General features: G+C 40.3%; 1 protein-coding gene across 1 annotated transcript in view; it reads right to left on the bottom strand.

Moving 5' to 3' along the window:
* Positions 1 to 24,416, bottom strand: part of YES1 (YES proto-oncogene 1, Src family tyrosine kinase) — a 49,970-nt gene that overhangs the window by 14,231 nt on the left and 11,323 nt on the right. Inside the window, exons 2-8 of the mRNA XM_039351047.1 lie at positions 19,063 to 19,335; positions 6,765 to 6,864; positions 4,843 to 4,941; positions 2,572 to 2,675; positions 2,319 to 2,468; positions 2,049 to 2,204; positions 1,521 to 1,700 (exon numbers count right to left, since the gene is read on the bottom strand). Coding sequence (XP_039206981.1) covers positions 1,521 to 1,700; positions 2,049 to 2,204; positions 2,319 to 2,468; positions 2,572 to 2,675; positions 4,843 to 4,941; positions 6,765 to 6,864; positions 19,063 to 19,327 — 1,054 coding nt within the window. The 5' untranslated portion in view covers positions 19,328 to 19,335. The remainder of the gene's footprint in view (positions 1 to 1,520; positions 1,701 to 2,048; positions 2,205 to 2,318; positions 2,469 to 2,571; positions 2,676 to 4,842; positions 4,942 to 6,764; positions 6,865 to 19,062; positions 19,336 to 24,416) is intronic.

Raw genomic sequence — 24,416 nt, 5'->3', positions numbered from 1 at the left:
CAAAGCTAGTGGAGGTGACAGTATTCCAGCTGAGCTATTCAAAATCTTAAAAGACGATGCAGTAAAAGTGCTACACTCAATTTGCAAGCAAATTTGGAAAACTCAACAGTGGCCACAGGATTGGAAAAGGTCAGTTTACATTCCAATTCCAAAGAAAGGCAATGCCAAAGAATGTTCAAACTATCGCACCATTGCACTCATTTCACATGCTAGTAAAGTTATGCTTAAAATCCTACAAGCTAGACTCCAGCAGTATGGGGATCGAGAACTACCAGAAGTACAGGCAGGATTTCGAAGAGGCAGAGGACCTAGAGATCAAATTGCCAACATACGCTGGATCATGCAGAAAGCTAGGGAGTTCCAGAAAAACACCTACTTCTGCTTCATTGACTATGCAAAAGCCTTTGATTGTGTGGATCACAACAAATTGTGGCAAGTTCTTAAGGAGATGGGAGTACCAGACCATCTCATTTGTCTCTTGAGAAACCTATATGCGGTCAAGAAGCAACAGTGAGAACTGGACACGGAACCACTGATTGGTTCAAAATTGGAAAAGGAGTCCGGCAAGGCTGTATACTGTCGCCCTGCCTATTTAACTTATATGCAGAGCACATCATGAGAAAGACAGGGCTAGATGAATCAAAAGTTGGAATTAAGATTGCCGGGAGAAATATCAACAACCTAAGATATGCAGATGATACTACGCTAATGGCAGAAAGTGAAGAGGAACTAAAGAGCCTCTTGATGTGGATGAAGAAGGAGAGTGCAAAAGTTGGCTTGAAACTCAACATTAAGAAAACCAAAATCATGGCATCCGGCCTCTCAATTCCTGGCAAATAGATGGGGAAGAAATGGAGGTAGTGACAGATTTTATTTTCCTGGGCTCCAAGATCACCTCAGATGGGGACTGCAGCCAAGAAATTAAAGACGCTTGCTCCTGGGGAGGAAAGCTATGGCAAATCTAGACAGCATACTAAAAAGCAGAGACATCACCCTGCCAACAAAAGTGCGTATAGTCCAGGCCATGGTTTTCCCAGTTGCAATGTATGGCTGTGAAAGTTGGACCATAAGAAAGGCTGAGCGCCAAAGAATTGAGGCTTTGAACTATGGTGCTGGAGAAGACTCCTGCGAATCCCTTGGACTGCAAGGCGTTCAAACCGGTCAGTCCTAGAAGAGATCAACCCCGACTACTCTTTAGAAGGCCAGATCCTGAAGTTGAAACTCAAATACTTTGGCCACCTAATGAGAAGGAAGGACTCACTGGAGAAGGGCCTCATGCTGGGAAAGATTGAGGGCAATAGAAGAAGGGGACGACAGAGAATGAGATGGCTGGATGGAGTCACTGAAGCAGTAGGTGTGAACTTAAATGGACTCCAGAAGATGGTAGAGGACAGGAAGACCTGGAGGAACATTGTCCATGGGGTCGCGATGGGTCGGACACGACTTCGCAATTAACAACAACAAAATTCATATAATACTCTTGCTTTCCTATTTGATTTCAATATAGAGGTAAAATGTACCTTTTGTCATGAATTCAGTGACAATGTAGATAGGCTCCTCAGACACTACAGCATAAAGTGGAACAAGTTTATCATGCCTTAATTTCTTCATGATCTGAGCTTCTTGTAAGAAAGCTTCTGGCATCATTGTACCAGGTTTTAGAGTTTTGATTGCAACTTTTGTTGTTCCGTTCCATGTACCTGTGTAATAAATGCAATATACTATCAGTTACAATACAAAGATTTTCAGTGTAATATAAATATTGCAGCAGGATCAGGTATGTGTAAAATAACCAATTTTAAAAAATGTTGAACAGAAGTTAAAAACAATTTTTCAGTGCCTTTAGTCTATGAAATAAGTCTGAAAAGTCCAGTATTGTATATAATGATTTAAAGTGATTCTCTAAGTATTATAAAGATGTTTTCCATTTCAACAATCTAAGATCCTTTTTTAAAATTGGGAGATAATAAGTTCTGGAACTAACCTATTATGCACATAACCCTTAGATTTAATGATAAGAGTTATGGTTCTCCTCATGTAACACTTACCCATCCAAACTTCACCAAAGCATCCTTGGCCCAACTTAACTTCTAGCCGCAAGGATTCTCTAGGGATTTCCCAGGCGTCCTTTGCTAAACCCTGTGTCTGAGGTTTCACAGTTGGACACACAGTTGTTAATTTATGGCACAGGCCATCAGCATGATCTAGCAATCAGAGAAATATTTCTTATGCAGTCATGTATGCAGTCATATATTTCAGAAATATATTGATAAGGCTATGATTTACTTCTAGAATCAGCTGTAGCATTTAGAACCTACCTGTATAGTGTTTGACCAGCTTTTGTAAAGATTCAAATTGTGCTCTTGTTGTTATATAATATCCACCATTGTCAAGTTTTCTAATTTTATAGTGTTTCACATTATCACCTCTAATCTCATCCCAGTCACGTATAGAAAGGGAATAAGCACCTAGAAAAAACAATTTAATATTTGCTTCTGTAAACACACTTATAAACAATTACAAATTCATTATAATTTAATTTTATTCAGTTATAAAGTTAAAGACAGATACCTTTTGTAGTTTCACTCTCTCTGACTAAAAAGATACCACGCTGATTCCCAGGATTTAAAAGTAATCTTTCTGCATCTTTCCTGCCCATTTTACCAAAATACCATCTAAAAAGTTCAAAGAGAAATATGTTCAAGTAAAGATTTAGTTGTAATATTGGATTAACATAGCAATGGAACAATGTTACATTACAAAGATGAGACTGCAAAATATTCATTATAACAGGGGCTTTCCGTATAATTTCATCTCTGATTAGAAATCAAAGTTGTTTCTAAATGTGATATGATCACAAATATATAAGCCAAGAATATGATCTAGAACTTTTATCCAAAAAAACAAAACAAAACCACGTTTCATCTCTTCCATTCAATATTCAGTAACAAACTAATTTTAAATACATGGAGAGTTTCAAAAGCAAATATTCCAGAATACTAGTTTAAACTTTTGAAAAAAAAAAACAAGACAAGTCAGTTGGACTAAAGCAATTACCAGTACAGGTGAAACCAGAAAATACTGTTTGTCACTTTGTTGTTCCTGTATGCTTTCTGTTTTAAATGTGGTTTTGTTAATTTTTTTAAATTACCAAACATGTTAAGCATTGTTTCAGAGGGAGGTACTAAATCACTTTTCAGTGACAATAATCCCATATAAGCAAGCAATAAAAAAAAGCTGCATAGCCGAACCTGCTGATTTACAAAGGAGGTTTATCTGTCTGTCTATCTAGTTCCTGCCTTTATTATTTTTACAAATAATTCAAGGCAACAAATATACCTTCCTCCTCCTATTTTCCCCACAACAACAACCCTGTGGTGTGGGTTGAGCTGAGAAAGAGTGATTATCCCAAGGTTGCCGAGCTAGCTTTCATAGCTAAGGAAGGATTTGAACTCATGATCTCTTGCTTTCTAGATTGGTACCACAACCACTAGACTAGGGGTCCCCAATTCCTGATCTGTGGATCGGTACTGGGCTGTGGCATGCCAGGGAATGCAGGCAGCACACGAAACCACGCACTCTCCAGTCTGCAGAAAAACCTTACTCCACGGAACCGGTTCCTGGTGCCCAAAATGTTGGGGACTTCTGCACTAGACCAAAGTGACTCTTTTCTCTTTCCTCCTCCTCTCTCTCTCTGTTGTTGTTATATGGAACTATAAACAAACTTAAAACAGGCTTAGGTGTTAAGTGATTCTTTTTCTTCCTCTGCAGAGAAAATAGAAGTGTATCCCTCCCCCACTTTCTTTTGTTTCCTATTGTATTGGCTAATAATGCATTGGAGCTGAAGCTCTGAGGGATCCTAGGTGGGTGACATCTGGATTCCAAAAATAACTATAACCATTATTCCCACGAGGATAATACTCCCACTTTAGGTTTTCCTGCATGCCAGGACAAGGGAGAAAGAAACTTGCAAAGTTTATCAGCAATTCTGGGTCAAGGGAACTTTAACAATATGCTTAGAAATTCCATGTATTTCTAAGCTCAGAAACTAGCCAGAAGATTTAAGGAAGCAGATGAGCTTGTTTCAACATAAGGACTTAACTAGCCAGTATGCTGATGTTCATAGATTATACTTACATCTTTGCAAAAAGTATACCAACCAAGATGGTTGTCCATCTTACACACACCATACACACACAATACAGATTTGGAATGTTTTCAACAGAAATCGGTTCCATCAGAATAGACTGTGAAGTCTCTATGATGAGGAGGTGAGACCTCATCATCTGAAATATGGATCTATATCTTTTTCTTGTTAAATAAGAATGAGAAAGTTGATAACTATTTGCAGACCTATTATGTAAGGGGAGGAGAATTTATCAGGTTTTTTTTTTTCAGCATTCAGCTAGGGTGGAATTCTTTTATGTTTAATGTTGGATGTTTTTTTTTCTTTTTTGTACACACTTTTTTTTGTTATTGTCACTGTTGGATGTACTATGTTTTTTTCCTAATTTTTTATGTTTTGTATTTTATTCCCATTGATAAAATGTAACATATTTTTTTAAAAAAAGAAAAGATTGTGAAGTGTCAATAATTGTACCTGTATCAACTCATATTAACACATGTGAAATTGAACCATTTATTCTAAAAATAATCTAAAAATACTTTTTAAGAAAGTCAGTCTCCTCTATACAAAACATATTTAAGAGATTAATTTTAATTCATGCAAATGCTGTAATGGAAGACCACTTGTATCTAATAAGTTTTCTGAGTGATTAAATTCTACTGAATGCCACTGAATTATTACAGATAAAAATGATTAAGGACATTATAAAGTCTTACTCTTCTGCTTGTATGGAATCTGCAGGAGCCACATAATTGCTAGGAATGTAGCCACTCTTTCCTGTTGCAATAGATCTTGCTTCCCACCAATCTCCTTCCCTAGGGAGGACAGGGAAAAATGTAATTAAAGTGAATATATATGAACAACAATAATAAAATCATTTTCAATTATGAAATACTGTGAACGGATACATCATCATCTTAGCTGAGATGTCTATTTACATCTATGAAATAGCACACCAGCTAGACCTTACTATAAATGATGTTTTTTCCTATATAGGGAAATACTATGCAGTAGGAAGAAACATTTGTTTTTTCCTCTAATAAATATGTGATAAATAAAAAACAGAATGACAGAGTTGGAAGGGATCTTGGAGATCCTACAACTTCTGGAGGCAAGTCGTTCCAATCATTAATTGTTCTAACTGTCAGGAGATTTCTCCTTAGTTCTAGGTTGGTTTTCTCCTCGATTAGTTTCCATCCGTTGCTTCTAGTTCTGCCTAAAAGTGCTTTGGAGAATAATTTACCCCCTCTTCTTTGTGGCAGCCCCCCAAATATTGGAACATTGCTATTATGTCACCTCTAGTCCTTCTTTTCACTAGACTAGACATATCCAATTCCTGCAACTGTTCTTCATTTGTTTTAGCCTCCAGTACCCTAATCATTTTTGTTGCTCTTCTTTGCACTCTTTCTAGAGTTTCAACATGTTTTTTATACCATGGTGACCAAAATAAACAGGGATTTAAAAAAAAACCTCAAAACTTCTAATCTTCTTCAAATCTCACTATTGTCAGTAAAAATGTACATTTTACAGAAGAATAACTGAAAAAATAACATTCTCTTAATGAGGAGATGAAAATGATCATATTCAGAGAATACAGTTCCATCTTTAATATACTGGAATCTCTGCTACTAAAATTAGAATTAATTGGTATTAATTAATTAAATCTACTTCTGAAAGTGCCTTATTGCAAATTGCCATATAAAAAGTACATTTATGATTGCATGTATTTGGTTGCATGTCATTTGTTTAGTTTGAAGTTACAACAGCACTGAAAAAAGGGACTTACAACAGTTTTTCACATATGATCATTGCAACATCCCCATGGTCATGTGATCAAAATTTGGACATTTGACAACTGTCATGTATTTATGATGACATCCCGGGATCATGTGATCACCTTTTTTTGCAATCTTCTGGCAAGCAAAGTCAATGAGAAAGCCAAATTCACTTAACAGCTCTGTTATTAACGTAACAACTGCAGCAATTCACTTAACAATTGTGGCAAGAAAGGTTATAAAATGGGGCAAAATTCACTTAACAGCTGTCAATTTTGGGGTCAATTATGATCATAAGTCCAGATCAACCTGTATATACTTGTCTTAGAAATAAAGATAAAAACATTACATTAAAAGCATGTAGTATAATCCAACTTATCATTATAGCTTCTATACTGATCTGTTCTGTAGAAAATAAAGATGACTTTGATAGAGATATTCAAATTCTTGCTAAAGCAAAAGCAACAAGAGTAAAACATTTTTAAAGACCAGAATGTCGAGACAGTAGCTCATATAGACACTTCTCTAATTCACTGAATTATAAGAAGATAGAACAGATACAACACAATAAGACTTGTAAGATTGATATCAGCCATACTAGGTATATGAGATTTAAAAAAAAACCTCCACTGAAAGGCTAGAACTATTTTATTGAGATTGGCTATAATAATAGAATCTTGCAAGTCCAATCGTGTTGTATCTCTTCCTTCTCCTCTTCCTCCTTATGGGTTCATTTTTCTTACTCTTTTATTTTCTTACGACTGAAGTCTTTTCCCTATCAGCAATAATACTATTAACATAGGTAGAGGAATATGAATGGCTAACAGTGTGTAATTAAGTCCATAAGTTGACTAAATACTTACGTATTATTGATTATCTGAAAGCGTTCCCCCTTCTTGAATGAAAGATCATCTCTAGTTCTTGCTTCATAATCGTACAAAGCCACAAAAACAGTAACACCCCCTTAGGAAAACCCAAAAATATGGCATTAATACTTTTTCCTAGACAAAGGAAATACATACAAATCAGATTACACATGTACTATACAAAAGCATTTCACCAATTTTATTTTGAAGAAAATAGATATTCTTAATAAAAAATGAGCAATGTTTATAGTTATAAGTAAAAACATTACCTGAACTCATTCATTGATTTCATAATGGCCTAAGTCTGCAACAGCAGTCAAGGCAATTTATTCATTTGATTAAATACATTAATATTACTACAAAAACTTATTTAATATTTTCATGGTTAAAACAATTTCAAACTACAAAAGTTGCTTTTCATGTTAAAGTTTTCAGACTGCCTTTCTCTGTAAGTTTGTAGAAAACATATGAATAAGATATTGGGATATGTTCACATTCTTATCATAGACCCTCCCCAACTACTATACGCTAACCAGAAAGATGTATAGCAGTGTTTTTCAAATTTAATAATTTTAAGATGTGCGGACTTCAATTTCCAAAATTCTCCAGCCAGTATTCTGGGAGTTGAAATCTACACATACAAAAATTGCCAAAGTTTGAAAAAACACTGGTCTGAAGTGAAGGTATATCAGGTATTAAACCAGTGGTTCTCAACCTTTTTAATGCCGCGACCCCCAACCGGTCGTAAATCAAGGATTACCCAACCGGTCAGAATGGGACTTTTGGCGTGCTCAGCAGGGCAGAGACAGCCTGGACAATTCCTATTGGCTTTTGAAAGCCAATAGAATTAGACTCTATTCAAGAGAGTCTATTCTATTGGCTTTCAAAAGCCAATAGAATAAAAGGGAATAGCACAGCTAAGGAAAAGGGGGAAAAAATGGCGGACTGCATTGTTTGGTGACCCCCATGAAATGGTTGTTTGACCCCAAATGGGGTCCCGACCCACAGGTTGAGAACCACTGTATTAAACATAGCTACAATCCTCAATGGGACTGCAAATTCTAGTTTATTGTGCTTCAATACCAATGCATAAAGTTGCCATCAAATTCTGCAAATCTTTCTTGTTGTGGTTAAGAATGGAGGATCAAAGCCAGTATAAAATCCATGGTTTCTATTTTATCTCCATGTACACCTTTTCAGTACTTTTTCCATAAATATTGATATTTGTATAATGGATTATTTTTCAAAGCTAGCCCATGACAATTATATGTTGATAGATTTTATGTCTAAAAATCTAATAAACAAATCTCTATTAAAAATAATATTTTATATTCAAATACTAAAATGCCTTTCAAGCATCTGGGAGAAAATAGCAACATAAACTTGTAGGAAGGGGCATTGGTCTTACCTGAACGCCTTTTCTCAGTACGGAGATGGATAATCCACAGATGGGTTTTCTCTGTCTGCCTGCTCTTGAGACCAAGTAGCCAAAGCTTGACACGCCCCCACTTCCTGTGGAGTCCATTCTTAACGAGGGCGAAGTGGCTGATGATTGACGAGGTATTGGCTCTCAGCTCCCTACTAGCGGCCTGCTGGCCTTGGGGTGGGTGTGGATTATCCATCTCCGTACTGAGAAAAGGCGTTCAGGTAAGACCAAAGCCCCTTCTCCAGTACAGGAGATGGATAATCCACGGATGGGACGTACCAAAGCCTCACTGTCCCAAGGGGTGGGAAACAGATAAGGCCGGTAGATTGATCTCTGAGACAACTTGCTGGAGGACCCTCCTACCAAAGGAGGCGTCCGCCGATGCAAAGCGGTCTATCTTGTAGTGTCGTATAAACGGGGAAGGCGAGGACCATGTCGCGGCCCTGCAAACTTCCTCGATTGACGCCTGGGTAGCCCATGCCGCCGAAGTTGCAGCGCTTCGGGTGGAATGGGCCGTGAGATGACTTGGGGGCGGCAGGGATGATAAATTGTAAGCTTCTGCGATACAGCTTTGGATCCACCTTCCAATGGTGCCCGCGGAAACTTTCCGCCCCAAGGTGCCCGCTTGGAAGGACACAAATAGGGCCTCCGATTTGCGGAAGGGTTCTGTAAGCTTTATATAACGCCGCAAGGCTCTGCGGACGTCCAATGTATGCCACTGCCACTCCCGGTCATGTGTTGGATTTGGACAGAAGTTTGGGAGAATTACTTCCTGTGTCCTGTGAAAGAGTGAATTCACCTTCGGTATGAAGGCAGGATCTAACCTAAGGACCACCCGGTCCTTGTGGAAAATGCATAGGTCGTTTCTGACTGACAGTGCGGCCAGTTCCGAAATTCGTCTGGCCGATGTGATGGCAATCAGGAACGCCACCTTTAGCGACAGGTGTCGCAAGGAAAAGGTCGCCAATGGTTCAAATGGTGACCGAGTGAGTGCGTGAAGGACTCGCGGTAGTTCCCAGGACGGGTACCTGTGAATTACTGGAGGTCTGGTGTTATAGGCGCCCTTGATAAAGGCGCGGATCCTGGGGTGGTGAGCTAAGGGAACCGAATCCGTGCAGGTGAGGAGGGTGGACAAGGCCGCCACTTGCCTGCGGATGGTCGCGGGGGCGAGGCCTCTGTCTAGTCCCTCCAAGAGGTAATCTACTATCTGAGGGATGTAGAGTTTGTGTAAGTCAAACTGCCGTTCCCTGCACCAAAGGCAAAAATTTTTCCAAGTGGAGTCATAAATGCGGTTTGTTGCCGGACGGCGTGAAGCTTGAATTATGGTAATGGCCCCGGGAGAGAATAGTTCCTGTGCCATTATCTGGCGCTCAAGTGCCAGGCGGTCAGTTGTAACCATTGGGGTTCCGGGTGACTGATGGTTCCCTGGTGTAGGGACACTTGATGAGGGGGAATGTTCCATGGGGGCGACTGAGACAGGTTCATCAGGTCGGCGAACCATGGTCTCTGTGGCCAATATGGTGCTACTAGGATCACTTCTGCCCGCTCCTTAATCAGCTTGTGGATGACCGCCAGTATGAGTGATAGTGGGGGAAAGGCATAAAGCAGACCCTGAGGCCACTGAGTTCTCAGAGCGTCCGTCCCCTCTGCTCACGGGTTGAAGTAACGAGAGTAAAATCTGGGGAGCTGGGCATTGTCTGATGATGCGAACAGATCGAGGATCGGGTACCCGAACTTGCGGGAGATGTCTAGGAACAAGTTCGGGTGTAGCCCCCACTCCGAAGGGTCCACTGTGGTGCGGCTTAGGAAGTCCGCTTGCTGGTTGTTGACCCCCGATATGTGTTCCGCTTTTAGTGACTTCAGATTGGGCTCTACCCAGCTGAATAGGAGTCGTGACTCTGTCATCAGGGTTTTTGATCTGGTCCCCCCCTGCCGATTGATGTGCGCCTTGGCTGCTACGTTGTCTGTTAGGACTAGAACGTGGTGGCCTCTGATTCTGTCTTTGAATTGTTGCAAGGCTAGGTGGATAGCCCTGAGTTCTAGCCAGTTGATGTTGTTTCTCAGATCCGTGGCGGACCAACGTCCCTGTACAAACTGGGAGTCCAGATGGGCTCCCCAACCATACAGACTGGCGTCTGTAGTGATGGTAACTCTGACTGGTTCCTTGAAGGGTGACCCCTTGGTCACGGCCCGAGAGCACCACCAGCGTAGCGCCCTGCGGATTTGTGCCGTGACCCTGACTAGGTGGTTGGATGCGCTGGTGTTCTGCCGTTGGTAAGGGAGCAGAAACCACTGTAGTTCCCGTAGGTGGAGCCTGGCCCAGGGTACAATGGCTATGGCCGATACCATCTTGCCCAAGAATTGGGAAAGTGTTAGTATCAGAACTGAGCGTTGCCTGTGAACCCAGCGAGCCAGTTCCCTGATGCCGGCCACCCGGTCTTGGGAGAGATAGACCATACAGTTGGTTGTGTCTATCGTGGCCCCCAGATGCAGCAGCCTGGACGAGGGAACTGTCTGGCTCTTCTGAAAGTTTACTGAGAATCCGTGTAATTGGAGGACGCGAATGACGGTCCTTACGTCCGCCTGAGCTGTCTGTAGGGATGTTGCTTGGATTAGTATGTCGTCTAGGTAACATTGGACGCGTATTGGGATTTTTCAGTTTGGCGGCTACCGCTGCTAGTATCTTGGTAAATACCCTGGGTGCCGAAGATAGACCGAAGGGGAGAGCTCTGTATTGGAAGTGTTTTCCCCCGTAACAGAAACGTAGGAACCGGCGGTGGTTTGGGTGGATGGGGATGTGAAGGTAGGCTTCCGTGAGGTCTATCGATGCCAGGAAGTCTCCTTCTCTGATGCTTCCCAGGATGGACTGAAGGGATTGCATCTTGAATTTTTTGTATGTGATGTAGCGGTTGAGGTTTTTTAGGTCCAGGATTGCCCTCCATCCTCCTGAAGTCTTTGGAACCACGAAGAGGATGGAGTAAAATCCTCTGCCTCTGTATTCCGCTGGGACCGGTTCTATGGCTTGAATGTCCAACAGGTGTTGGATGGCCTCCTGCATGAGTTTGCGTTTGGTGGGGTTCCTGGAGACCGAGCAGTTGATGAGTCGGTCTGGGGGTGTGACCAGGAACTCCAGGGACAGCCCGGACTGGATGGTTTGTAGTACCCAGTTGTCCGTGGAGGTCTGCTCCCACTGGTGGAAGAAGTGAGCTAGTCTTCCTCCAATGGGTAGGTCTATGTAGGAGTCATTTTGTCTTCCGGTACGGACGACCCTTTCCACGAAAGGGTCGTCTCGACTGGTTTTGTTGTCTGGGCTGGAACCCCGGTCTGTCGTAGGGGCGGCCGTACGGTTTGTTCTGCCTGGGAGTGAATGGCTTGGGTGCCTGACTGATAGGCGTGGTTGTCGGTTGACGAAAGGACTGCCTACGAAAGTAAGGTGTGGTACGTTTGTCTGACCTTTTGTTCAAGTGTGCCATGACCTTCCGCTTGTCTTTGTTCTCTACAAGATAGGGGTCCAAGGCCTCCCCAAACAGACCGTTGCTTGAGTAAGGGGCGGTCGCTAGCCGCCACTTAGCCTTGGTGTCAGCTTGCCAGTGTTTTAGCCATAGCATTCTCCTGGCAATTATGTTGGATGCTATGGATCTGGATGAAAAAATGGCCGATTGGAACGTTGCGTCTGCAGCGTATTCCGTGGCTGCTACCATCTTAGCCAGGTCCTGGTGTGTTCGTATGTCCTCCATAGGAACTATGGTTTGTAGTTGTTGCAACCAGATGAGGGTGGCCCGGACAAAAAAGGAGGCCGAGGTGGCTGCTTTGATGGCCCATGCCGCTGTCTGGTGGGTTTTGCGAAAGGTTTGTTCCCACTTTTTGTCATCTGCCTTAAGGGCCTCCACTAGGTCCCCAGCCATGGCTGTCTGGGAGACCAAGGGGGTCCAGGCTTCATCTACTTTAGGAATTTCTAAGGCCTCATTGAGGTCTGTGGCAGTGCTGTATAATTTTTTGTCCGTACCACTCACTGATGGGAAGGAAGCGGGAGAGTCCCATGGCTTCTTGATCCCTTTCAGGAAAATGGCGGGGCAAGGTATATGGTGTTGCGTTGTCACCTTTTCTACGAATACGGGTCTGGATGTGGTGGCCGGTGTCGCTTGCGGCTGAGAAAACTGATCCGTCCCCATGTCCGCAATGGCTGTGGCCTTGCGTAGTATCGTGAGGAAGCGGTTGTGATTAAATAATCCCCCTGAGGGGGGCTCAGGGGGAAGTTCCTCATCCTCTGACATAGAGATCCCAGGTTGATCCTCCTCTTGTGGTGAAGAATAACCACTCATGGAGGACTGGGCCGGGGAGACGGGTTCCTGAATGCCTGAGGACTCTGAGGGGAGTTCCGAGTGTGGCATGGCTGAGATGGAGGGCCCCTGGTCGTGGTGGGCGGAGCGCTGTGCTAGGGCTCGGTCCACCACTTTGGTTAATAGGGCCTCTAGCCGTCCATCTGCCCAGATGTCCCCTATGTCATTACCTTTGGGTGTGGTGACCGCAGGTGGAGAGGTGGACTCAGTGGTTGTGCCTGCCGCCGTGGTTGTTTGTTGGGCTGATGTAGATGGCGGATCCAGTGGTTGCGGTGTTCCTGGAATGGACCACGCGCTCTGGGTTGATGTGGATGGACCCAATGGTAATTCCATCTCGGTGGCCGCTATTTGAACCAATTCCAATTGGGCCTGCCTCTGCGCTCTGGAGAACTCCTTCTCCAGGGCCTGGTGCCTACGGCTGGCTTGCTTTTCCGCCAACTTGGAGGGCCTCTTGAGCGAGTGTTTTGTCTTCGCTTTGCACTTGCCTGCCGCCTTCTGGTCAGAAGGTGTGTTGCAGCCGTAATTGGGAGATGGAGGGGTCGTGCTCATGGATTGAGGCAACGAGGGTCCCTCCATTCCGCTTGAGCAGTCCCAGAAAAACTGAGAAGACGCTCAGGCAGGCAAGTATTGGCGGGAGCGAAATTGGAACAAGTACCAGGACTGTTCCCCTGATCACCCGACCACAACAAAAATATTCTCTCTGGGCTAAGGTCACGGTAGCTGAGGGAGGTACCGAAGGCACGTTTGGAACCACTCTTTGGGTTCCGCCCGGAGGCCTTAGGTGACCAGGCAACGTGCACCAGTAGAAAAAGGAAAAGGGAGGCAAAAAATATCAGTGGCGACCTCAAAAGGGTCTGTAGGCCTGACTTAATACACAACAAGGTATCAAATGGTGGTCACCTAGAGCGGAATTTATTCTTATTAATATTATTACTATTATACTAATAATAGGAACAACAATAATAATAAAATAATAATAATAATAACAACAACAACAATAATGGTGATGATGATAATATTGTGTGTTCTGCCTTTAGGCCTGTTGGCCCTGCAGTCGCTTAATTTTTAGCTTCAAAAAAAATTTTTTTTTAATTATTATTATTATTATTATTAAAATTTATTTATTTATGTTTATTACATTATATTTTGTCCTATTATTATATGTGTGTATCGGGGGTGGAGCGCTGGCTGTGCGCTCCTATTCCGCCTCTATCCGTACTTCCAGATATGATGTGGAGCTTCCTTAAGCTCGGTTTGCCTTCCTCTGGCAAGAGATGGCAGCCGCAGCTCGTTTTTCCCTGAAAACGGGCTTTGCGGATCCCAGGAGGGTTCTCTAGCCTCCGTTTCTTGGTTGGGGCTTACTCCCTTCCTGTGCTTCGGCTTTTTAAAAAGGAGGGTGGCCGCGGCTCGTTTCCCTCTGAAAATAAGCTCCGCAGCCTCCTAGAAGCTGCTTGTGCCCGGGGATTTAAATTTGGCGCGCTGGTGACGTTTTAAGGGAATCCCAGTCAGGGATTGCCTTTGTTGCCTGAAAACGGCAACTAAAATGGCACCCGCGGTTGCCCTGGGCTGCTAGGGAATCTCCGATGATCCGAATTCAAGTTTGAATCCGGACCTGGAGATTGTTATTTTTTCCCCCAATTTGAGGAAAAAATCCCTTGGAAGGTTGGGGAGAAAAGCTCAGCAAGTGGTCTCTGCTGATGCCTTCCCCCCCCCCTTTTCCACCTCCAGAGCCCTGGGGCTGGCTGGGATCCGTGGGGAGTTCCCCCCCCCACACCCCCTTTTTCAATTTTAATATAGGATCAGGGATGATCCCAAGGAAAACTTAGTGGTTGGGGAAAAGGTTCAGCAAGTAGTCTCTGCTGATGCCTTCTTCCCCCCCTTTCCACCCCCCAGAGCCCTGGGGCTGGCTGATATCTGTGGGGAAGTTTCCCTCCCCACCAATCCCTTTTTAATTTTAGGTTTGAGATCAGGACTGATCCCCAGAAAATTTTGTGGTTAAATTCCTATAGGTGGCAATTTTTTGGGAAGGGGAAGCCAATTATCAAGGGATAATCAATCAATGGATTTCTTGTCTAACCTGATAAGCTGAGAGCTACGCCAAAACAAGTCTTCTCGAGCAGAGACCAAGTTAAGAATGGACTCCACAGGAAGTGGGGGCGTGTCAAACTTTGGCTACTTGGTCTCAAGAGCAGGCAGACAGAGAAAACCCATCCGTGGATTATCCATCTCCTGTACTGGAGAATGCAGTAATCATCTTTGATATATTTTGCAATGTTAATTCTGTTTTTTGCCAATAGAGGCTCTAAACATAAATTGGAGAAGATGAACTAGCCTGAAGCATTTGAAATATATTTTGGGGTCAATAGTACTCTTTCTACTAACAAATCTTTTATTAATAAATATTTCTGCTGCAACTGCTATTTATTATTTAGATTAACGCATGCACACACACACACACACAAAACCTCACATAATTTTAATTTTTAATAACTTAATTTCATTGTGAGTTACACAATGGCAATACAGATATTCTATTCTATAACAATACAAATAGGAATATTAACCCAACATGAGAATACATGTGATATGATATGGACTTTATTCTAGACCCAAAACAGAGTAAACGTCACATCTGAAGTTCCTACAGGATTTAACCTGTTCATGGATTATTAACATGTCAACTGAACTCATATACTTTCATGAAGAAAACATTGTAAAAAACCATATAATTTGCAAACTGTGCAGACAATAAATAATTACAGTATTATGTGCTTCTAACAACATGCTAATGTATTACTATACTATGTATAATATATTAATATACATTACTGTTCATTAATTCCTCGCACACATTTTACACTATTGATTGTGTAAGCATTTTTCAAAGTAAAGAAAGTCTACAAATGTTTAAATTAACTAATTTATAAACTTGGATTTTATTGATTTATAAAGTATACCCAACATTTGTATTGTATAAACTCAATAACTTCAGTGTCCAGGTTTGACTGAGGTTGTCTCTGAAAAAGTGGACCTGACCACAAGGAACAAGTAGACTGGTTCCATGGAATCTCTCCAGATAAGGAGAGGACAGGAGATTGCCCACATATGCTGTTCCTTGCTAGAAGATCAAAGGGCAATGGTCTCCTGCAGGTGTGGGTATTGGAAATGGCAGGAATAGCCATTTTGCTTGCAACCATGTTCAGCCTCTTCCTTTCTAGTGACTTTTGGAAATTGCTTATTAACTACTTTTAAGCTATTAGAATCTTTTGGAAAGTCACCTAGGTATTTTTGCTGATTGAATTTAGAAAAAAATATTGGCTAAAGAAGAACTCTGTGTGAAAGGATGAAGAAGAAATGGAAGAGAAATCAAATCCTATGACAATACGTGAATGAAGATTAAAATTGTTGGTAAAACTAAGGAATCTAAGTTGGTTTATTTTATCAATGTTAAAAAAGGCCTGTTGTTACTTCTGGCAATCCTTTGTGGATTTCTGCTAACACCAGGACTAAAAAGATGTTTTATGGATTTGCTTACAGATAAAGGAAGGGATACGGGAATGAAGAGATAATTAGCTGTTGCCTTGAAGAGAATAGAACATGTGTTTATACTTGTGATGAACGTTGGAAATCACTTTGAATTACTTTATAAACTCAAAGCAGTGAACATACATAATGCTCCTTCTTCCTCTTAATTTCACCACAACAACTCTGTGAGGTGGGTTGGGCTGAGAATGTGTAACTGGCCCAAAGTCACCCAGCCTAATGCAGGACTAGAATTTAAAGTCTCTTGGTTTCTAGGTCAGCATGTTAACCACTCCACCACACTGGGTCTTAGCAACTAGATGTCCTAAAGAATTTGGCATATTTTAGACATTAGTACTATGAAAAATTCTCAATTCTTCCTCAGTAGCATGCTTGAGAGACCCATCTTCTGGTACTATAATCAATAATCACTTTATCTTGTCCACCCTTCTGACTTACTTGGAAAAATAAAAGGAACAGCTTACTACTGCTTCCTCAATATAATATGAATTGATGCTTTTGCTCTTGATACTAAAATGATCATCTACCTCAGGCATTTTCCTATACTGTATTGCTGCTGTCCAATATAGGTGCCTGTTTGCTTTAGTTAGGTTGCTGGGATGATCTTCATGCTGAGGATGACCTTGCTAGGAGAATTTATGCTTGGTGTACAAGCATGGCATCCTTCATTCACCCCACCCAGGAACTTCCTATGCAGCAAAGCAGGACCTGAGGGAGTGTACTTCCACTAATTGAAAGAGATGGAATAGCTCATAGCATTTCCATCCCTAAGGCCTGATGGAAAACTGGATTCTGAATTATTATAAATTCAATGTACACTACAAACATTCCCATTTAGGAATCTTTTTGGCTGCACTTAGACCAAGACATTCATATGGAAAGAGTTAATTATCTAATCTGACTTTTCCTTAAAGCATTTTTTAGTGCTTGGGTTTGCAAAAAACAAAACATTTCACCATATGTATTTTTTTCTAAACACTTACGTCGATTATAGATGATCATTTCTGTAAACGGACTTCTTATTACTGCTACCATAGCACAATTCCAAACCAGCTAACGTAGGGTCCAAATATAATGTGTGAGAGTATGTGTGTGTGTTGTTTGGTGTGTGTGCAGAATAGTTGTGATGTTGGGAAGTTTGCTACAGAAAAGCTTTTGGAAGCTTTGCAGTTTAGTAAAAAGATTAATTAGAGGCTGATAGAGGTTTCTCAAATTATGAGGAAATTCCTTGAGCACAAATGCATATTCAGGCTGTTACAAATTCAAGTCTGAAGAGATCTAGAACACTGAGCTCCCTGCATTCTGTTCCATGCTTGAGATTAGTTTACTGCATGCTAGCTTCATTATGACATAAATCATGATTATTAGGTACCAAAATGTTTCATTTTCAGATTTTTTTCCTCAGTAACTAGCATGTTTAATCCACGCATTTTTTTTTTTTTTTTGTACAATCAGGCCGTGGCATAGCAGCTACTGGGCCGCACAAACAAGTGAAGCCCCATCCGCTGGATACAGGCAGCACACGAAACCACTCCCCCTCTGGTCCGTGGAAAAATCTTTCTCCACAGAACCGGTCCCTGGTGCCCAAAAGGTTGGGGGCCTCTGATCTAGAAATAGTCAAGTCTATCAGTATTCATACATTTTCAGAAAAAAATTATTTCTTACATACATTTGTATAAAATAAATTAGCAGCAGACTAAATGAAAGAATGCAACTCAAAATAGGGAAATTTTAAGATTATTGTTAATATTTTTTAAATGACTTTTGATGATTTTAAGATGAAATAAATGAATTTCAGTATCTATATTACTGAAAATTATGTTGTTGACAAAATAAAATGATAAAATACACTAGGCTTTTATTTACAAAGAAAAACCTGAGGTATTTTAAAGGTCTGAACACTTGTTTTTGACTTTTCCATCCAAACGTGTGGAACTTCTGTGAATAAAGTCGATTCCTATAGCATTTTGTAAAAAAAAAAAACTGATTAAAAATGCAATACCTACTGGATATAACAGTGAGTGATGGCAAAATTGGCAGTCTCTCATCACAATCCTTCTATGCCAAAGGTTTGTTGAAAAATTGCCCAACACTACATATTTTATTCAATGCTATCCTTTACCTTTGGGCTCGGAAAGCTGCAACATTTAGTAGAGCAGGGGTGTCAAACTGCCGGCCCATGGGCCGGTTTCATCATACTGAAGCTGTACCCACCCCATTGCCGGCAATGTAAAAAGAGTTGCGATATGTCGCAACATGTCACATGACGTGGTGAGTTTGACACCCGTGTAGTAGAGTGATCCTTTCTTATGTCACTGCATGAATATCATCCCCTGCTCAAGATAACAACGTAACAAGTGATGCTAGCCAACCGTCACTTTGAATCACATAGAACATCATAAAAATTATTCATAACTGAGGTTCTTTAGATGGTCAAGTGACCTTGTTTTTTCCTTATGATTAAAGGAATCATTGGTTTCATCTTAGTGGAGATTATCATTAATGGAATCTACACCCAGACATGCATGATATTCACAAAGGACATGGTTCTACTGAAAAAATTCTATGACTTTTCAAGTTTGCACCAATGTAAAACCTGTATGTATGAATTCATGGATGATTCTGAAGAATCTGTTTCATGTAAGTAACTAATCAGCATCAGTCTTACATAAAACCTGGGTAGCTGATAAATGTACTAAAGAGAAGTCAACCATTAGTACTACTGTTGGTGCAGAAAGTTGTTTTGTACAATTTATATATTTATTTTTTAATCATCATTTGCACATTGCTTGGAGCACAGGATACTCATTCCTGTTTGCAGCAAAATCAAGCTTTTCTCTAATACTGCTTGACTTTTGTACAAACTTACAATAGTTTTTTTTTAATAACATAACACATTTTAGACTAAATCACATACAACTCTTGTTTCAGTACTACTGAAGGTTTTTTTTTTGTGATCTAGTGGTAATTTTAAGACTATGCTTACCTGTTAGACTACTAGGATATGGACATGGCACTGGAGAAAATGAAGAAGATGCTCCTCCGAAAGGTGTCATACCAGATGACCCACCAAAAGGAGTCATGGAATGGCTATTAAAATTAACTGATGGTCCTTTTACTGCAGGTGACTGATTAGCTTGGGTTGAATCAGATCCATAATTGCTGGCAGGGGAGGTAATTGTCTCCGGAGTATTCTCAGTTCTATATTTCATGCTAGGACTTTTATCTTCCTTGCTCTTAATGCACCCCATGGTATTTTCTGTAGAGAAAACAAAGGATGGTATTGCATGTGAATATTTCATTATTATTGAAACTGTTCACTAAATATTTAGAATAATTTGGAGACATATTAGATTGAGAGATATTTACTCTTTAAAACAAAGATTTTAAACATCTCTGTCTACAATTAGATAATCCACATGCCATTAGAGTTTGTTCTACACAGTAATATTATTCCAGTCTAATGGAAAATCATCATCCATTATTATTAGAAGTAAACCTGAGAGAAAAAAACTGAAGCTTTTTTAGTTTAACATCAGCCTCCATGCCTTACTTTCAATTTTAGGCATTCATGCTTCTAATCAAAGAAAAGCATTAGCTGTTACTCTGGGTCTAACGAGTAAGGATCTTAGAAATTTGGTCTGCACTATTTCAAAAAATTCTTCCCAACATAGAGACCCACCTTAATTCTGCACAATACTTGGGGCAAGGTTTCAGTTTGGGGGAAAAATAAGTCTTCCAATACTAGATGGTTCCTTTAATAATAATAAATAATAACTGCTTTATAGCTGTTGAAGATTTTGATCCTAGTAGGCCCTCCAGATTCCCTTGGGACTGAAAACCACCCCCAAGAATTTAAAGGTATGAACCTGTTTAATGGAATTCTCTCTACTGTATATTACATCCTTGTACTTTGTCCTTGCTGCAAAAGTCCATTTGATATTTTAATCAATTGAAATCAGAATACTTTTGGTGACCTCTTTTTTCTTTTTGCTCTCTAAACAACGAAATGATATATGGTTTGATAATGCCACAGGCCCACTAGACTAATGCTGAAAATGACATGCCTGATGGTAATTAAACTGAATTCATATGCTAATTCTAATTTAGCATATGAATTATATGCTAAATTAGAATTATATGCTTATAATCCAATTAGCATTTCTGAGTCAAGTTCTTATAATTCGATAGTTTTTTTTTTCAATGGGCGAAACATTTCATATATAAAAATTAAAAAAAAAATAGCTTGCAGAAAAACTGACAAAAGGATACCTTTGTGGATTATCACCAATATGTATACTGACATACAACAGATAAATAGACACATAATATTTTAAAAGCACTGCATTTCCAAGAAGATAACCTATAAGAGTTATCTTTATTTAGCAGCTAGAACTCTGTTAAGCACCTATGAATTTTTCTCATTATTTTAAAATTTTAAAAACAAATACAATTTATACACTATGCAAATCCTTAGAAGGGGAAGTTTCTTACTCCCACACATGTTTCTTTTCAATACAAGAATATATCAGAAGTAAGTTTTCTTAGAAAACAAAGGGATACATACACATTAGAATTCTATCAAAGACTGAAAGTTTTTAGTAGAAGAAATGTTGCCTTCAACCCTCCCAAACTATATGGACAATTTATATATACAGATGTATGTACATTTGTGCAATTTGCATGATCATCAACTTATAAATTGTGACTGATAGCTAACGTAAGATTAAAAACATTGAAAAACCCTTTGAAGAACATAAAAACCACAAAACCACAATATTGAATAAAACTAAACCACAGGAGGCATACTGTTCCAAAGGGTAGGTGCTGAAATCAAAATGATAGGTCTCCTGTACATCACTCAATGACCCTGATTCATAGAGTAGACTTGACATATGACCACTCTGTTGTATCTCGAGAAACAGGCAGGAACGATAAGAAATGAGTAGTCCTGCAAATAACTCTGCTTAATGTAATGAAGAGCTATACAATGGTAATCAGCACCCCGAATTGTACCCGAAGGCCTATAATGAGCCAGTGCAGCTTGCAGAGTAATGGTGTTGATAGTGTAGTATACTCATAACGGTACATAATACTGCATCTGGACTAAGTGTAACTTCAAGTAGTCTTCGAGGGCAACTCATATAGGGCCATTGCAATACAGGTAGTCCTTACTTACAACCACAATTGCGACCAAAATTGCCACTGCTAAGTAAAACAGTTGTTAAGTGAGTTTTGCCCATTTTATGATATTATTTTACAACAGTTAAGTGGCAACCACACTGCAGTTGTTAATGAATCGTGTGGTCATTAGGTGAATCTGGCTTCCCCTATTGACTTTGCTTGTACAAAGGGACACAGTACAGAGGCTTAATGATGCTGGATGTGCTGAGCAATTGCCAGAACTCTGGTGGTTTGAGTCCAGCTCCCTGAGGTAGGTAAGCTCCCATCACTTGTCCTTAGCTCTTGCCCACCTAGCAATTCAAAATCCTTATTTGCAGATAGATAGATAGATAGATAGATAGATAGATAGATAGATAGATAGATAGATAGATAGATACGCCATTTCAATGGTGAGAAACTGCTGGCTGCATTCTTACAACTTGGCGCTGGATCTGTCCAGATGCGATTAGCGAGGAGTGGTAGAGAAAAGCCCCGGATAAGTCACGTTCCTCTGAGAAATCTGCAGGCCAATTGGTATGAAGCTACTTCGCCTTCTTGTAGTGCAGGGGTGCAACAAATGGACTAGCGACTGTCGGCTGCCAAAACGTCTATCATGTGTATAACTGTAGCCTCCCTGGCCTTGTATGCTTGTTGGAAGGCAATGGGAAGATTGCAAATGGTGATCCCATGACTCTGGCACAATGCAACTGTTGTAAATATATGCCTGTTGCCAAATGCTTGAATTTTGATCACATGACCATGAGGATTCTGCAATAATTGTAAGTGTGAAAACTGGTCATAACTAAATTTTTTCTCCGTTGTAACTTTAAAAAGTCTCTAAATGAATAGTTATAAGTCAAGAACTACCTATAGTCCAAGCAGGATATTACAAGAAATTAGTGGGTGTGAACAGGTCTTCCTGATCCAAGAATATTCACAACTGGTACACACTATGGATTTGTACAAACTCTCTTGGCCGCCACTGCCACCTGGTTTTAAACAGCACAGAGTTTAAGAGGACTTCTCAAACTGCATACCAGTTCTATCTGGGGAGTGCAACCAATGCAGAAGTCAAGATGGACATCTTCAGATCAAGGAACCTCCAAATCCCTCAGCCACTCAGTCTTGACAGGGTTAAACCAAAAGTTTTTTCTCTCTATCCAAACCACTATAGCCTCCAGACACCGAGAAATTGTCTTAACAGCTTGGTTGGCCCAGGATAGAGATGCATTTCTAAGTATCAACAGTGAATTAATGATTTTTAATCCCAAGGTAATGACCTAACCTAGTGGCTTCGTGTAGATGTTAAACATAAAAGGAGAGGATGTAGGACTCTTAAGGAGATTCATGAAGGAGGGATCTATGGCTTGACACCTCTCTCCCCCTCTACACTAACTGGAACCAACACAAAAGGATAGAGAAATATTTCACACCTAACTCAGAAGCCAATCAAAAATGATACCATGATTGATGGTATTAAAACCTATTGAGCAATTAAGAAAGATCAGAATGGATGCATCACTCCCTTCCAGTTGCAACAAATGCAATCTACAAGTATAACCAATGCCATCCATGTACTAGGGTCCAGTTAATGTTTTCTCCAGAATCTTCTGGATCAGCAAAGCAACCATCTTCTCAATCGCTTTCCCTAAAAGAAAAGTTGGGGGCTGTATGAACATAATCCAGCATTATTGAATTGAGGGATGATTTCTTGAGGGGATAGATCATTGCTTGAAAAAGCCACAGAAACCGCCATTCCCTCAAGGATGCATTAAACACTGCCCTGAAATCCTGCCCATTTCTCTCTGTCCCCTCTTATATCAAATAAAATTAAGGCAGAGTTATTTTGAGTTTCTTTCTCAAATTTGCTTCAATCTCTGTGTAATATTGCTGTAAATCACTCCTTAACTGTTCTTTCAGACCTTTCCCAAGGTCATCTCTAATTTCATTTTACACCAACAGCACACACTGCGATTCCTCTGAATCTAACTGTAGGGTGCAAGTCTCATGACAGCTGCTAAATGCAGCCAGCCCTCCTCCAGCCAATTCACTCCTGCTCCCACTAAGCACTGTCTCCTGGGTCACCATCACCATCACTGTTCAAGTGGAGATTGAAAATTAGACCTGAGTGAGCATCACAACCAGCTCTGTAGCCATCACCACTGCAGTGCTACCAGATATTCCTCAACCAAATGTGGTACCCCATTACCATGTGCTTCAGCTCTGCCATTTCACTTTTAAATCACTACACAATTCAGATATCCACATAACCCTGTTTACGCCTCGATAAATGTCAGCCACTCAGCAGATTATTTGGCCATCCAAAAGGCGGCCTCTGTTAAAAACAGCCATGACATTCAATTTTTTCTGATCTAATTATGAGCAATCTATGATATCCAAGTACAATTATTTAGCCCAAAAGAGAACTGTATCAATTACATTGTTAAGTATCTCCTTTGTTTATAATAGCCTGTTGCTATGCAGTATAAATACAATTATCAAGAGATACAACACAATTCTGTAATCAGAACTGGTCAGCCTGAGGAACTTTAGAATTTGGCAGAAGGATTTAATCTATGATATCATCAAAACTGTACAAACAAATATTTCAGCCACATTTGCACAACATTACATTGATTTGAACGTTTAGCTATTTTCTGTTTTAAGTTTTTCCAAATCTTTTTGGGCAACACTTTTTGGGCAACATTCTTATTCTTTCTCTGGAAGAAATTGACATGTTATAATGTAATACTTTATTTGACAATAAGTGCAATAGCAAGACAAAGATGAAGATGTCTTTAAATATTGAAAAGGTACATAATTGCATGGCACATAAAATATTTTATTCATATTTATTTTTAGAATATGTTTTAAAACTTAAAATTGACTAGGAAGAATGCGAATAAGAAAAAAAATCGTGAATCACAACTATTTTAAAACATGTAAAATTGTTCTGAATCATAGTTCAGTCCATAGTTTAAACATTTCTACCACAAGTGTTACTTCTCCCTATAAACCTTCAGCAATCATTTTGAAAATGTACATAGTAACAATTTGGAAAGTAGATACAGGTTAGTGACATGAATCATATTAGTATAAGAACTGTTTGTTACAAAGCACATGCTTAATCCTCTCACTAAAAGTTCATGGAAATATAAAGTAACCCTTCTGCACTTT

The sequence above is a fragment of the Crotalus tigris genome, unplaced genomic scaffold (assembly GCF_016545835.1).
Source record: "Crotalus tigris isolate CLP2741 ecotype Arizona unplaced genomic scaffold, ASM1654583v1 scf7180000018368.3068619, whole genome shotgun sequence".
NCBI classification, from domain to species: Eukaryota; Metazoa; Chordata; class Lepidosauria; order Squamata; family Viperidae; genus Crotalus; species Crotalus tigris.
The sequence above is the reverse complement of the archived record's forward strand: the minus strand, read 5'-3'. Positions and strand labels throughout refer to the sequence as shown.